Below are 16,768 nucleotides of genomic sequence, written 5' to 3'. Positions count from 1 at the left end.
TAACATCTAGAATTTGTGTGGTAAATTTATACAAAATCAATTGTAGAAAAAAATCCTAATTTCTAAATAAGAACATTTATCCTGACTTTTATGAAAATACAATGTGAATTTAACCAATAATATAATACAATTTTAAAAGTGATGTTTATCTTATATGTTATTAAATTTATTAATAATTGGCTGATATTTTAAAAGTACACTGATAGCAAAACTGACAAATAAACCAACACAGATTCTATAAATAAATACCATTGTCCATTTAATTAATGTGTTTGGCCAGAATGGCATTTACATTCAGTTCTACCAAGGCATGTCTTTAAATATATTTGTTTATTGGCATTAGGATAGAGAAACACTCACACAGAAAAACATTATTTGGGACTACCACATTATACTATAAAAGAGAGTAAATTCAATTCAATTAAATAAATAAAATAAATTGAATACATTCATGTTTTGGTTTGGTATTTGGATATGTGTTCATTTTTCTATTTTCACATGTATATTTCAGTACTGGGCATATGTGTGTATGTGTATGCATGATTATGAACTTCTAAAATACATTACTCCCCTATATAGTTATGTAAATTGAAGTTTTCATGTTAAGAGACAGTAGGAACCACAAAAGGAGAAGAGTTATAGAAAGCATTTGGAATACCTAGGGCCTACAGAGGAGTCATATTAAAATGAAAAATAATAGCTGAATATTTTGGAAATGGCACATGCAGTAAGAAATGTCTATGTGAAATTAACAGGATATTGGCACAAAATTTAGAAAAATATAACATGATTATGCCCACTATTGGTCTATGACATGCCTATAATAATAACACATTTTATTTATCATAGAAAATAAAATAATTATACAAATAGCACTCTCATTGCTTGATTTTAGTATTAGGTACTTCAGTTGTTTTTTGATAGAAGTGAACATTTATCATTTTTTGATGATAATTTTGATATTATCTTCTAGAATTAATGTCCATAATTATGATTGAAATGTTATAATTTCCAGAAACCTATTTTATCAATTGTGACTTGTATTTTTATGATAGTATTTTTACATTCATATACATTTGATTCAGAATAATTATAGATTAACAAAATAATCATAAAGTTAACACAGTGTGTTCCCATCTCTAAGTATCTCCTAAGATGAACATCTTCCACAATCATAAAACATGGTGTTAACACATTTACGTTGATAACTTTAAATGTATTCAATACCAGGCCCTATTTGAGATTTACCATTTTTCCAATAATTTCTTTTATAAACCAAAAATAAAATTCTAAGCTTCCTCATCCAACTAAATGAACCCAACTCTCAGCCAAAGAGATTTTAAAGTAAACTTTAAAACTTGTTCCAGCAATAATGGGAAAATGAGAGGTCAGATATGCCTCATTATGTCCTCCTCTCTTTGGAATTAAGGCACCTGTGGCCAGCATTAACACTAAAACAAAGACCCTTAGACTAACAAAACTATATTTTTTCTATAAACACTCTTCATAGTACAAAGATACCAAATTACAATATGATTCTAGTATAGCATCACATGACAAACAGCAACACCTAAAAATCTATTCTCTATGAAGTCTGCTACCTGGAGGTTTCATCTACATAATAACAACTATGAGCTCCACAATCTCGTGTCTTAATCCAGATACTCATTTGTAATGAGTGTGTTACATTTCAACCAGTTGCCAATCAGAAAATGTTTGAATTCACATATGTCCTGGAAGCCCCTGCGTAAGCTTTTTCTGCCTTTCTGGACTGCGTAAATGCTATAGCTCACATGTGTTGATTAGTATCTGCCTATGCCTTCTGTACCACTAAAATGTGTAAAATCAAGCTGTAACCAAACCATTTTGGATACGTGTTCTCAGGAACTCCTGGAGTTGTGTCGTGAGCCTTGGCCACTCATATATATCTGAGAATAAACTGTCTTAAATAATTCGCAGTTTGTCTCTTTTCGTGGATATTGTCTTTTTCTTTTTTCTTTTTCTTTCTTTTTTTTTTTTTTTTTGAGACAGGATCTCTCCTTGCTGTTGTTTTCATATATTTGTTTGTTCCCAGATTCCAACAAGGTCATCACTTTGAATTCAGTTGTCATGTTCCTTTATTCTCTTCTGGCAAATCACAGTTTGTGTTTCTGAAGTTTTCTAGTTTAATATTTTATAGATAAAAATTTATCAAGTAGATTGATAGTCCTATTTAGGACACATATCTTTACTTATTTAAACACTGCTTGTCAATCACAATGAGTGTTGATTTCTCCATCTTCTATACATGTTATTCTATTTTCTGTTCCAAGTCCATTTATTAAGTATTTTAAAATGTATTTTGGAAAGTTGATCCTATTATTTTATGTAATATTTCTCTTGAGTCCCAAAGGTCTTCTTTTTATGATTATTTGGTCCTAAATTAACATAGCTATATAAGTTTTCTTTTGGTTTATATTTTCATGATATATATTTTTCCATCTTTATTTTTTCTATTTCTGAATATGTAAAGAAATTTTCTTGGAGATAAATAATAGTTGGGTTTTTTTTTAGTCAACTATGAAGAATTATTTTTTAATGGTCACTCTTTTGTCCAATTATTCTTGTTTTAGTTTATATTTTTACAATAACGTCTATTGTTTCTATTAACTTATTATTTAATCATTCTGTGACTAATATTTTATGGGTTACCATAAGGATAACAATAAAAAGTTTCTATAATTGAAGTCTAATTCAAAAATTTAATTCCCCTTCATATATACTACAGAGATATTATAACTCTATATATCTAATTCCTCTTTTCTATCCTATGTTTTTGATTTTCTCAGTTTGTATCTACACATGCTATAAAATGTGATATTGGCATTTTTATAATTGCTTTCCACACTTACATAATGAACAAAATACAAATGCAAAAACTATATTTCAACCTTATTTTTCCATTGTTGACAATCTTTTTTTTTTGCATATTTTCAGGTATTGGATCTATATCACATGGCTATTCATCTAGAAACTCTGCTAAAACATCTACAGAAAGATTAATGTGCTGGAAATAGATTTTCTCAGGTTTTATTGGTCTGACAGAATATTTATTTGTCTTTGATTTATCATCTCCAGAGACAATGTCAAGAATATGCTGTATCTGCAAATGGGCAATCTGTAAACCAAGAACACATCAGTATATCACTGTGCAAGAGGAGCACATGAGGGAAAGCCAGTGTGTACCCAGACATCAACCTCCAGGGACATACGGGCAAATTAGCTGCAGGGGGAGCTTGGGACCCACTGATCAGAGTCAACCCCAGAGGGAGGTGCACAGAAAGCTTAAGAACTGCTTTCCTGCCAGTATATTTTTTAAAAAAACAAAATCTCCATCTGACAGTTTCTCCAGAGAACTTCCCTAATTTTAGAGTTCTGTGCCTACCAATGCCATCACTAAATAGGTTTTTTAAAAATATTGTGATATAAGGACATATTCTCATATGGACAAAACGCAAATTGACATTTACAGAGATGAAAAGTCCTCAACCATGGTCGCTAGAATTGGAGACCTGTAGCAGCTAAGTGGGACCTGTTGAGTCTTCTCCAATCACACTCAGAACAGAGACCTTAGTGGATCTCCCTGACTAGAATACCCTTTAGGTATCACGATAACAGCCTAAGATGGTAAATCATGAGAGTCTTAGATGTCCAGATGACAGACATGGGTCTATGGGAATAGTTGTGACTGTAACTGACAGTAACTAATTTTCCATACCGCCAGATATCCTATTCAGGAGCAGCTACAGCAGTCATGCCTAGATGTGAAGATCACACACTGACCTCACCCATGCTGTCTCTGGCCACTTCATCACAACCAATGCTTAATACTGGACGTGGATCTGCCAGTCCCCAGGGAATGGGTTGAATGGATAAAATGCATAGGTAGTGCTGCTGGAAACCCAGTCCTACTGTGGCAAATGGCAGCATCTCTTTCTTTTAAAAGGATAAATAATATTCTATTCTGTATACAGACCACATTGCCATTATCCTTTTTGTTTGTTTGTTTGTTTGTTTTGTTTGAGATGGAGATTCACTCACTCTGTCACCCAGGCTGGAGTGCAGTGGCATGATTTCAGCTCACTGTAATCCCTGCCTTCTGGGCTCAAACAATTCTCCTGCCTCAGCCTCCGGAGTATCTGGGATTACAGGCATGCACCACCACTCCTGGTTAATTTTTGTATTTTTTTGTAGAGATGGTGTTTCAACATGTTTGTCAGGCTGGTCTCAAACTGTGACCTCAAAGAATCAACCTGCCTCAGTCTTTGAAAGTGCTCGGATTGCAGGCATGAGCCACAGCATCCAGCCACTTTTCTGCATTTTTTTCATTGACAGATTATTTCAATATCTTGGGTCTTGTGAATAGTGCTGCAGTAAACATAGAAGTGCAGATATCTCCACAAGGTGGTGATTTTTTCTATCTTGGATATATTCCCAGAAGGGAGGTTGCTGGTCACACAGTAGTTCTAATTCTAATTGATTTAAGATCACCTTACTGCTTTCCATAATGATGGAGATACAGATTAGTGTAGCTATTATGAAAAACAGTTTCAATGTTGGTGAGTGACTGAAAAACAAATAATGTTTGATTATGGTTCTCCATGAGAGTCTCTAATAAACCTAATGGAAGTTCAGAAAGTTTCCTCACCTTGTTAAGAAAACATTTGTTTTGCTCATAATTCTCTTTCAGCCCAGAGTTGGCAGTATGTAGAATGGAGGCTGTTGGCTCATTTAAGGATTCTGAAGCAAAGAACAGTAATGAGAGATGACAATAGAGAAAAAGAGAGAGAAGGAGATGCTGAATCATCATGGACTCATTCCACCTGCAAGCCTTTCACTGTAAAGCTCTATTGCTAAGGATCCTGAAGATTCTGTACTCCTATGAATGGATAATCATGATCCCTCAATTCAAATTTTATTGGCAGAGACACACTGGGACCCCTCTAGGATATGTGCCCTACATTACTGGCTCAACATGCCAGTGCACTGAGAATCCTGCATTAACTGGCTTTATTTGTAGTGGTGAGTAAAGTTCGCAGTCTTCAGTCATCTATGAAGGGGAGATTTTTTTTTTGGTTCATATAGTTTTTGCAGAAATTCAGGTATTAGTGAAAAGCAATAAGATTGAGGATTTCTGGATATTTTAGCAACACTAGGGATGATGATCATTTTGTAGAAAAATTTACATTTTCCAAACTGACCTACATGTTAGGCTGATATTAAAAAATCCAACTACACAGCAATATTATGGCAACACTTCAATATACTTGGTGGTGAAATGTCTCAGAAATGAAATGTTACACAAATTAATTGAGTTAATGAAGCTGTTCTGGACTATGATAAACATTTGTTTGCACCCAGATTTGCTTGAATTCAGTTTGATTATTATATTCAGCTGCTGCCCTAACGTGTTTGAGTAAGTTACTATTTAAATGACCCTGTCTGTTTGATTTGTTATATATAAATCTGAAATAAAAGAACTTAAAGGACAAATTTGTGCTATTATTAGAAAGAGATATTCTGGGGGGCCCTTGTTTGCTCCAGGAACCTCCACATTTTTAACTTAGAATTAATATAAATTCCTTGTGAATCGGGTCAGTCCTCAAGAGACCTAATCTCTAAAACATATACCCAGAATCTTCTCCAGACAGACCATCCAGAGGAAGAACATTTCTAGTACTTTATCTCCATGGTGGAAGGTCCTTCATCGTCATGCAGAACCCTCTGCCCAGGCTTCCTTTATTATGCAAACAATTAATATTAGCCAGTAGGGTAAGATTAAACAAAAATAGACCTGAGATGCTGCAGACAGGGAAGGAAGTAATAGACCAAAATCAGCCTTATTAATGGAGACTCCTTGTAAAGGTCACAGCCAAGAAAAAGAAGAGGATAAAATCAATGAGATGAAATTGTAAGAAACTTTGTCCAGTTCATTCAAGCCATCAACAACCAGATAGCTTCAGTGGACACTATGCGTATTACAACATGGCTAAAAGTTCTGGATTACACAAGGAGCTTCTCTATAGTTTGCATATTGACAATGTGGAAGATGGCATGGGAGATTTGGTGGCAAACACTTAACGTGCAATAATAGCTATTTTTCCTATATCGTGACAATACATGGCATGCCTCTATATTCATTTCATTCCAAAGAAGTTCCTCAGAAGGTTAAGTAAATGGAGAATCTTACATGGTCCAATGCGGTCTCCAAGAAGTGATTTTGAATGCACAGCTATACCAGTTACTGCAATGCTGTGTTTGACCTTCCCAGCATCTAAGATATTCATGAGTATCAAGGCGGAGATGGGTCTAGGTGAAAGAAAAGGAAGTAGTCATTCTTGAGAAATATGGTATGGCCAAGATAAGCCTGAACTTTCTATCCTCTTCCAGTTGCTTCAGCTTCTTGTTGCCTGATTGAGGTCACTCGCCCATGGTGGTAATGACATCAGCAGTGCAATAAATTCTCTGGTGGTGGATTTATATCTGGTTTATAACATGGGAGATGTTTCCTCAAGAGTGGTGACTCCAGTATGGCTTCTGCTTTCTGGTGGTGTTAGCATCTGCATTAGTCTGTGAGTTTGGAGAAAGAGAGTTATTCAGACCATGGGGAAGAATCTGACACTGTCACACCCTCTGCTGCCTTCAGTACTGGACTGGCTCCTGCCCTGGGTGGTGATTGCATCAAATATTGGCCTCCCCATCAGCACAACACGTTGTAACATAGGCTCCTTTGTTCCTGGCTTTAATCCAAGAAAGTGGTTGACTTATGGCTCTTTCATTACATTGTATGGCCTGGTTTGTCACAATCTTTATTTCTGGAATTATCAGTGCTGCCATCTCGGCTGACTTCAAGTATGTCATCCTCACAGTGTGAAGCTGTTCGACAATAACATTTTTGTCAATGTTTGGGACTGTCTTACATATTCCTGCTCTCTCAAAGAATGGTTAGTGTTAGGGAAGGCTGACACTAAATTTGGGAGCCAGAAAAGGAAAGTGTTACTGTGCTGCAGTTGTTTTGTGATAAATATGGTTAGTTTCAAAATGAGCTATGTAATGTAGCCAGGTTTCTGCTGAGTTCCACTTTGATTCTTGGTTGTCTATTCCTGTGAGTGTTTCTGTGTATTTTGTATCAGGCTTCAATTCCATTATGTTTAAAATGTTGTCTCTAAAGATAAACAAAGATTTTTTAAAACAACCAAACATGCAGCCACTTGACAGAGTGTGCTCTGCATCGTTAGTCTCACCATCTTCTGCCCTAACAAGCACCGAATCTAACAATACAAATATCACTGAAGCTTTTGTTGGAGTAGCTCCTGTAATTAGAATCATTGGAACTCTGCCCTCCTGTCAGTGGTGGAACATTCTATTGGCATATGTGGAAACCTCTTAGAGGGATGAGTTTCTTTGAACACAATAAAAATTTAAGTTAGGAATAACTTATTTGAAAGCAATTCATTGAAGGTTATTGCTAAGAAGAATTCAGAAGAAAATTATTTTGGCAGTCATTTCTTCAAGATATGTGGCAGCGTAGGACGGATATATGAAGTGGAATAGGAACTTGGGCTAGTTAAATGGAATAGCCTCCAATGTTAATCTGTTTACCTCTTAACTGAATGAAAAAGCCTATAGTTGTAAGAAAAGAAAAAAAATACAGTGCTCCCCTGTCCCACACATTACCTTCTCATCAGTATAATTAATCTACATTGAAGATGAGTGTGGTAATGCAGAGACTCTATCTAGGGAGGAGAACATAGGGAAATGCATAGACAATGGGAGAAAAAAGTCAAGGACAGTAGAGCAATTCAAAGCCTCTGATACCAATAGCTTGAGGACCAAGGTCATGACTCAACCTTTGGTGGACACAGAGTCACTTCTCTTAGGGAAACTGCAGTATTCTAAGGTGACAATATGCAAACATGATGAATGTACACTTGCTACATCTCCAATTGTGTACTGTTTTCCTTACTTCTGTTTGCAGAAGGAAGTCATATACTCAGGTCTAGTTTAAGTGTAGGGGGTGCTCCCTATTTGCAAGATACTAGAAAAAAATTGCAAGTTAGAGGCCCATTATTGTAAAAATCTACTAGCTCCATGTCAATGTGTGTGTGTGTGTGTGTGTGTGTGTGTGTGTGAATGTATGTGTGTTACTGAAACAGAAGACATGGAGAGGGCATTGATCCACAAGCTTATATACCTACAGGTATTCTTAGATGTAATATTTAACTGCAGGAGTCTAAAGAAAATAAAGGATTCACCAAAACTCTTGAAAATTTTTGTGCTGACTATGTGTCCACTGATTCAATGCATCCTGAGTTCCAGGGAAGGGGCTCCCCAGTGCTTTCATAGAGTTGACTGGGTCTCCTAAGGTCAATGTTTTCAAACGATGGTGTCAGTAACATATGGTGTCACTGAAAGAGCATTTTAAACTATGACATGGCCACTTCCTATAGCCTTAGAGACACTGAGAGATAAATGCCCTGTGAGCCCAGATGGAAACCTCCATGCAGGGCAGAGGCACTGCTGCAGGGGCACCCAGCACCCACCCAGAACAGGCTCCAGCCCCAGAGCTGGTGCACAGGAGGCTGCAGAGGGGGTCTCTCACAAGGACTGAGTGTTACTTTATTGAAAACCAAAAAATTATAACATGCTAAATAAGAATTTTATGAGGACTATTTATGTATATTTAAATACCCTAATGTATTTAGCAATAAATAAATCAATAATTCAGTGAGAAACACATTTAAAAGGCAAACTTATCACTGCTTTGAGATATTTTACTAGTAAAAAGATAAAGAACAAGAATGGTTTTATTAAATAAAAAGTACACATTTCAGAGACACACTGGTCCCGCGAGTAAGACTGCAGACAGCAAATCCTAGAAAGGGCGGAGGCTGTCCATGTGCCATGGGAACTTGGGCTCAGGCTGAGAACCATGTCCGGTGTGAGTCAGCTTCTCAGCGCAGAAATTCTCCCTTCACAAATTTCCGGGCATATAAAGGGATACATGACATTAAATAAGAATGAAGACTTGTACTTCAGCATCCCACAGTTGTGTGGTCCATGTGAGATCTATTTTCTCTTTCTCGTGCTGGATCAGGTGTAACGCTATGAAGTAGTAGTCCTCATGAATATGCAAATCACCTGAGGTGAACACTACTGATAACTCTATACCCTGAGAGTATCACCCAATAACTACATCCCTCCTCTAGAGAAGCCCCTGAAAGCGCAGCTCCTCACCATGAAGTGGACTTGGAGGATCCTAATTTTGGTGGTTGTAGCTGCAGGTAGGATAATTCTCAGTCCCCAGGACTGAGGAGGTGACTGGTTCCAGTCAAAGGGGGTTTTATCCACTCCTGTGTCCTCTCCACATGTGCCCAGTCCCAGGTACAGCCGGTGAAGTCTGAGGCTGAGATGAAGAAGGCTGGGGCATCAGTGAAAGTCTCCTGCAAGACTTGTGGATACACCTTCACCAGTTACTGTATGCACTGGGTGCGCCAGGCCCATGCACAACGGCTTGAGTGGATGGGAAGGATGTGCCCTAGTGATGGCAGCACAAGCTACGCAGAGAAGTTCCAGGGCAGAGTCACCATTACCAGGAACACATCCACAAGCACAGCCTACATGGAGCTGAGCAGCCTGAGATCTGAAGACACGGCCACGTATTTAACTGTGGGAGAGACACAGTGTGAAAACTCACATCCTGAGAGTGTCAGTAACCCTGAGGGAGGAAGCAGCTGTCCCAGGTTTCAGGATATGACAGGATTTATGGGGTTTAATGTTGTTTAGAAAATAGGTTATGTAATTGAGGAAAAGAAGAAATAGAAAGATATATGCATCCTAATTACATAGGAAATTTTCTTTTCAAATCTCACCCTATAAGCAAAATTAACAGAGTGGGAAAGGCAGCAATCAATCAAGCTGATACAAACATTCCCATGGAGGATTTGTGGGGGCACACGTTTTAAAATTGAATGGGTAAATCATTTAGGGCAAGATTGCTTGATCAAATACTAAGACTAAATGTAATTTCTGAGAAATTGCCTATCTTTTTATATTAAATTTATTATAAAGCAGTTTTAGGGTTACAGAAGATGTAAAAAGTAGAAACAGAGAGCTCCCATGTACCCCTGCCCAACACATACACAGCCTTCCCCATTAACAGCTCCCTGAACCAGAGTCATAACTGTGTTATAATGGATGAACCTACAGGGACACACTAGTTCTTTCCTTTCCTGGTGGTCCCCCGGTATAACAAGCATAAATTATTTTGAAGCGCCACAGGTTCTTCAAGTGGGTTACTGGGAATGATGCCAGTTAGAGGGAAAGTGGGTGGGGCCATTCCTTTTTGCACTCTTTCTTCAGGAATCCATGAAATGCACATTGACTTAGAGCTCACCTGACTCCTGGTTTTCTATGCCCCTTCCCAGAGGGTAAGTTCTCCAAGCGTGTGGAGGCAGGTCCATTTCACTAAAAGGCCAGAAGCTTCTGGTGAATTCCATAATGCACAACCTTTATTGAGAAGTGGGGACTTTGGACATGAGGGATTTCACGTATGATGCCTGGAGTTGGATTAAATACAGTGTAAGCTCTTGGGGGCCTTTCTGGAGGAGGCCCTTTCTGCAGGAAATCAGAATACATGCAGGGGATCCAGGCAGGAAGAATCACTTCCTTTGACATTGTTTGGCACCTGAAGGAAGCCCTCTCAGGATTGGGCACTGGTCCCACTTGCTGGGTGCACTTTAGCCAGAGGCCTGAGCCTGATCATTCTTGCAGTGGGAGAGCCTTACTGGGGTAACAGGTTATAAAAATGCCTGTCACTCTCCAGCTGAGCAAGTCCATATGTGTGCTTGTCAGTGTCAACCCAATGATGAGTGTACTCTGGAAGGTGACAATCTGCACACAAACCTCCTCCCGCTAATTACCCACTACTATACACTACTTTAAAAATTAATAATTATACTTATATAACATTATATATATTATATACGTATATAATATTATATATATTATATGTATATAATAATATTATATATTATATACTTATATAATAATATTATATATATTATATACGTATATAATATTATATATATTATATACGTATATAATAATATTATATATATTATATACGTATATAATAATATTATATATATTATATACTTATATAATAATAATTATGATGATGACATTTGGCTATTGCAATTTCTTTAGGATCTCTGCATCTCTCTTCACTAGACATGTAAGTCTTCAATTTCTTATCCTTATGACACATTTCTCAGTGTTTTAAGTCAAAGTTGTGCCGAGTACCTGAGTATGTCCTCAGAGAAGATCTCAGCAATGGTTGATTGCTCTATAGGGACTTTTCCAGGAGACCTGTCCCAGGGAGTCATGAGGTTCCTCTAGAAATATTTGCCCCTGCAGGAGATGAGACGGAAGCAGGAGAATCAAGAGCAGGTAACAACATTGTCAGCAGGAGGCTCCAGATGCTTTCCAGACACAGTGAACTTTCACCCACTTACCACACTGCACAGGGAGTGTGCAGGGGCACATTGAGGTACCTGTCCCTGGGATGTTGGGGGACAAAGTGAAAATCTGAGCTCAGCGTCCAGGAAATTATGAACTCCAGCTCTGATAATGTGTAGTCTGCGTTTCCTTTCCTTCTACGTGAACACTTTGCCTTATTGTTAAGAACAGGGGATTCTAGCTCTAAGTGCACGGATTACAGACAGATATGACTTTCCTCTGGGCCAGGCTCCTCTTAATGTACTTCCTGGACTTATTTGTTGATGAAGATTGGTTCCATTAAATACCAAAACAGGGTTCATATTAGAAAAAAATGAAAAAGTGACAGGTAGATTAAACCCGAGCATCCAGTTCCAGTGATTCTTTGACCCTGCCTTCCCAAAAATCTCTGATATGAACAATGACAATGCCCTCCATGGTTAGATTATACTATAAACTAGATTGAGCTAGAGTGTTTGGTGTATTAAGTCACTGTTTTTTTTTAGCTTCCATGTTAGTTTTTGTTTGTGTGTTAACATTTACTTTAAAATTCTATTAGTCAGTTCTCTAGTAGGTAGAAATTCATCTGAGAGTTTCTTCTCTTGTTGTCCATTTTGATAAGATTTCCAGAAGACATAAGAACCCTTTTTGTTTGCAAAAATATTCCAAAGTTGTACACCATCTAGGAACATATATACTTAATTCTAATTTTTAATTTATTTAAAAGCTCTAATAAGTGCACTGTTTTCTGCCTTTTGAGTTAATTTCACAACACATAGGAGAATATATCCTAAATGAAAGTTTGTACTAATAATACAAATTATTGGTAAATAACCTCTATTTTAATTATTGAGGTATTATCCATTAATATATAATCTTAAATCGATGTTCTCAATGGGACTCTTACTTAAAGAATATATAAAATATTTTCCTGATCTTGACATAAAATAGATGTGAACACATTCTTAGTATTCAGCCATGTTTCCTGTCTATTACATTATGAACCACATGCTAACTTTGATTTACTTGGGACTTGTTCTAATTTCAAACTAGTTATTTTTTTTATCTTCATGCAGCTGGGTTATTATGTGTGGCTATTTTATCAAAGAATGATAAAGACAACTTTAACTATTTTCACTGCAGGCATGTCTAGGCAACCCCCTGTGCACAATGACCTTGGCGGGCTGGAGATTGTATGGGGACTCTCCCCTGTCTGCCTAGGAGAGTTATCTGCCTCCTCCCTCTATCATTTTCCTCTTTGAATAAGTGCATCTAACTGCCCTTAGAATAGAGACAAAGGCCAACCTTAACTGCTTCCAGCTGATGCAGGATGTTGTTTCGGGAAGATCTCCCTTGGAGGCCTGTCTAAGGGACCCAGTAAAAGGGAGCCATTATCCCAGGCTTCACTTGGATGACCATTTGGAGTTGATGCCTGAAGGTGAGAAGAGACAAACCGGGTTATTAGAAGACATGTATCAAAACCAAACAAGGTGGTAAGGACAGTTTGAAAAAAAAATTCCAAGGATGCTGACACGCCCAAATAACTGGCGGCTGTAGTTATGCCTGCTAAGATTTGGGTGAATGGGGCTTGGCTTTTGTTAGCTCCCTTGGACTTATTTTCCCAAACAAAGAAACCTACGGGTTAGGGGGACCCTATTTATTCCAGTCACCTGGCATGATTTTCAGGATAATTGCTCAGAATTAAAATATTCGTCCAGATTTTTATATAACCCATGCCTTTGTTTCTTCTGAGCTGCAGCCAGAGATCATTGGTTGGTTCACAGCGTTAAGCAGAGTTAGTCTAAAATGGAGGCAAATACTTAAAACAATTGAAGAGACTGTAATTTAAAGACAAATGTATGATATGTTTTGAAACATAATTTTTCTCTCTCCAGTTCTGATTTTTGTCAGAAACTAATCATTATAGGACTGAGTTGTCTGTAAAATAAACTTTAGTCTTGTGGTTGGTCTGATCATTTGCATAAAGTGGAGCAATAATAATTAATAATAATTCTGTAGGAAAAGCATGCGAGCACTAGAAGCTTCACAGTCTAACAGTATGATCACAGGCATCCTCAAGCAACTCACTGAATATTTTCAAGTCAGCCTGTTCTTAGCTTAAATAACATCCATTTGGTATCTGTCCCAGGTACACTAATATATGGTTCTCACTTCAGGCTCCTCTCTCCTCAGATTTAAGGTTTTTTTTTTTCCCCTCTGTGATATCAACTCAGATATGTTGAAGGTTTTTCCCATATTTGTGGTTTTTCAGGTTTGTTGTTAATGAGGTCAGAATAAGATCATAGTTTACTCATTTTTTTAAATTCCCATGCTGGCTGAGTAGCTACTTTTCTCTATAAAATCCATTAGCTGAGAGAAAAAATAACATTTTCCTAACGGTGAACAATCAAATAGTTTGACGTATATTTATGTACTGGTGTATAATGCAGCTTCAAATCAAGGTGTGCCTCAATCATAAAAAACATGGCTAAATTCTCAAAGAATTGTGCTGAGTGAAAGAAGCTAAGGAATTAAGAGTAAATTTTATATGATTCATTTGTATACATTTTAGAAGATGCCACTATCATAAATTAAAATGAAGAAGATTTAAATTTTTCTGAGAATATGGTGTTGGAAATGATGGGGATGTGATTTAAGTTTCAGAGGAATAAGAAAAAAGATTTAGGGATTAATTTAATTGTTCAAAACTAGATTGAAGTGCCGAGTGAATGGTTGCAAACATAGCTCTACATTTTTAAAATCATTCACTGTAAATTTGAATTATTTATTTTTTATACTTGAATTAAGCAATAACAAAGAAATGAGTGAACATTTTTGCTAAAACAGAGCAATAAAAAGACTGATGCTGACACAGGAGATATGACTGACTTCTGAAAACACACACACATGAGCCGTGGTTCTCTCTGCATATTTAGGTAAATTACAGAAAGTTGTCATAACAGATGGGGAATCCTGCAGACTTCACTAGGCATGGTCCACGCTGCCCTGGAGTTGTCTCAGGGGAGCTGCCTCCTCCGGTGATTAGAGCACAGGCCCAGATAATAGGATTACATTTTTTTAGATGTGTAAACTTAGACGCACTGCACAACTGCTGTACTCTCTATGTAAATTATCTTCTGTAAAATACAACATTGAAAGCTGCATTAAATATATTGTGTAAATATGTAAAAATAAAATCAGTTTATGAGAGCTAAATGTTAATCAAGGCACAATCACATAATATAAAATTATATTTTCCTGAATGATGGAATTACTACCAATCTCCCCCAGGACACTTCATCTGCACTGAGCCCGGCCCTCTCCTCAGATGTCCTACCGCAGAGCTTGCTATATAGTGGGGGACATGCAAATAGGGTCCTCCCTCTGCTGATGAAAACCAGCCCATCCCTGGCCCTGCAGCTCTGGGAGAGGAGCCCCAGGCCTGGGATTCCGAGGAGTTTCCATTCGGTGATCAGCACTGAACACACAGGACTCGCCATGGAGTTTGGGCTGAGCTGGGTTTTCCTTGTTGCTATTTTAAAAGGTGATTCATGGAGAACTAGACATATTGTGAATCAACATGAGTGAGAGAAACAGTGGATTTGTGTGGCGTGTGGCAGTTTCTAACCAATGTCTCTGTGTTTGCAGGTGTCCAGTGTGAGGTGCAGCTGGTGGAGTCTGGGGGAGGCTTGGTACAGCCTGGGGGGTCCCTCAGACTCTCCTGTGCAGCCTCTGGATTCACCGTCAGTAGCAATGAGATGAGCTGGATCCGCCAGGCTCCAGGGAAGGGGCTGGAGTGGGTCTCAACCATTAGTATAGGTGGTAGCACATACTACACAGACTCCGTGAAGGGCAGATTCACCATCTCCAGAGACAATTCCAAGAACACGCTGTATCTTCAAATGAACAGCCTGAGGGCTGAGGACACGGCTGTGTATTACTGTGCGAAAGACACAGTGAGGGGAAGTCATTGTGCGCCCAGACACAAACCTCCCTGCAGGAACGCTGAGGGGAATCAGCTGCAGGGGGCGCTCAGGAGCCACTGATCAGAGTCAGCCCCGGAGGCAGGTGCAGAGGGAGGCTGATTTCCTGTCAGGATGTGGAACTTCATCTTCTTCCAACAGTTTCTCTAATGAACCTCTCTAAGTTTAGAATTCTGTGGTTCCTAATGTCATCTCTACATATTTTCAAAAGATCATTTTAATGTGAGGACATAACCTCTCATGCACCAAATGCACATTGATGCTTACAAAGATGAAAAGTTCTCAACTGTTGTCACCAGGATCGCAGTCCTGAGGAAGCTCACGGGTGCCTGATGAGTCTCCTCCATTCAGCCCCAGGACAAACCTCAGAGAGATTCCCGGACTAGAATGGCAGGGATTCTGATCACAGCCAATAGAGAGGCTGGGCCAGGGTCAGTGTCCTGTAGAAGCTCACAGGATGCACGTCTGACCCTTCTCCTGACCCTAAAGCCAGTCAGCATCAGCACTGATCTGGTGCTCCTTTTGCTCCCAATACATGTTCTTTCTTTGGAGTGTTTGTTCTCCCTTTTTTATTTGCTTTTCCTGCTTCCTGAAAAAGAAACATATGGTCTCTGTCGTCTACACTCTAGGGCTCAAGGCATTTTCTTGGAGCTCAGGTGGGGCTCAGGCTATGGCTACTCCAGCCACGTGGGAGAGGCTGATGGGATTTCCTTCTCTCCCCATATTCTCAGGACCCTCCTGTGTGTTGTGTGTAGTCTTATCTGGGAATGCAACTGGCCGTTAATAGTGAAGGGGATAAACTCATTTGATCAAAATGGGATGTGGATGTGGAATTAACCCTGTTCTATGCACACTGTCAGAGTCATCTTCTTCAGAAGTAGTGTTAAAAAGAGCTTGTGAAATTTATCGGCATCAAAATGGATCCACTTGTGTTAAAACCCTAATGAATGAAGCTGGGGAAGGCCATGAAGGAGGGTTCTAACACACATATTCCTGATAACAAGAACTACCATATATAGACTCTGCACAGCCACAACATTTTACACAGAGGCCACCACAGCCTTAAAGGATTTATTTCTCCAAGTAAATCTGCCCAGCAACTGCCTGTTCAACCTTACACCGCTGTCTCAAAATAGCTGCTGTCACCCTCCTCATTTTTCCTTAATTCTTTTTTATTATTTTTTAAATTATACTTTAAGTTCTAGGGTACATGTGCTCAAAGTGCAGGTTTGTTACGTATGTATACA

General features: G+C 38.3%; 2 gene segments (V, D, J or C); both read left to right on the top strand.

Annotated features, from left to right (window-relative positions):
* The first annotated feature begins 9,277 nt into the window (after positions 1 to 9,277).
* On the top strand, positions 9,278 to 10,844 carry LOC129012432 (putative V-set and immunoglobulin domain-containing-like protein IGHV1OR21-1). The segment is given in 3 exon segments: positions 9,278 to 9,323; positions 9,410 to 9,704; positions 10,778 to 10,844. Coding segments are annotated over 3 exon segments (408 nt in total).
* A 4,127-nt stretch (positions 10,845 to 14,971) lies between these two features.
* Positions 14,972 to 15,584, top strand: LOC129012431 (immunoglobulin heavy variable 3-66-like). The segment is given in 2 exon segments: positions 14,972 to 15,082; positions 15,187 to 15,584. Coding segments are annotated over 2 exon segments (444 nt in total).
* The last annotated feature ends 1,184 nt before the right edge of the window (positions 15,585 to 16,768 follow it).

Source organism: Pongo pygmaeus, chromosome 15 (genome assembly GCF_028885625.2).
Source record: "Pongo pygmaeus isolate AG05252 chromosome 15, NHGRI_mPonPyg2-v2.0_pri, whole genome shotgun sequence".
NCBI lineage: Eukaryota > Metazoa > Chordata > Mammalia > Primates > Hominidae > Pongo > Pongo pygmaeus.
The sequence above is the reverse complement of the archived record's forward strand: the minus strand, read 5'-3'. Positions and strand labels throughout refer to the sequence as shown.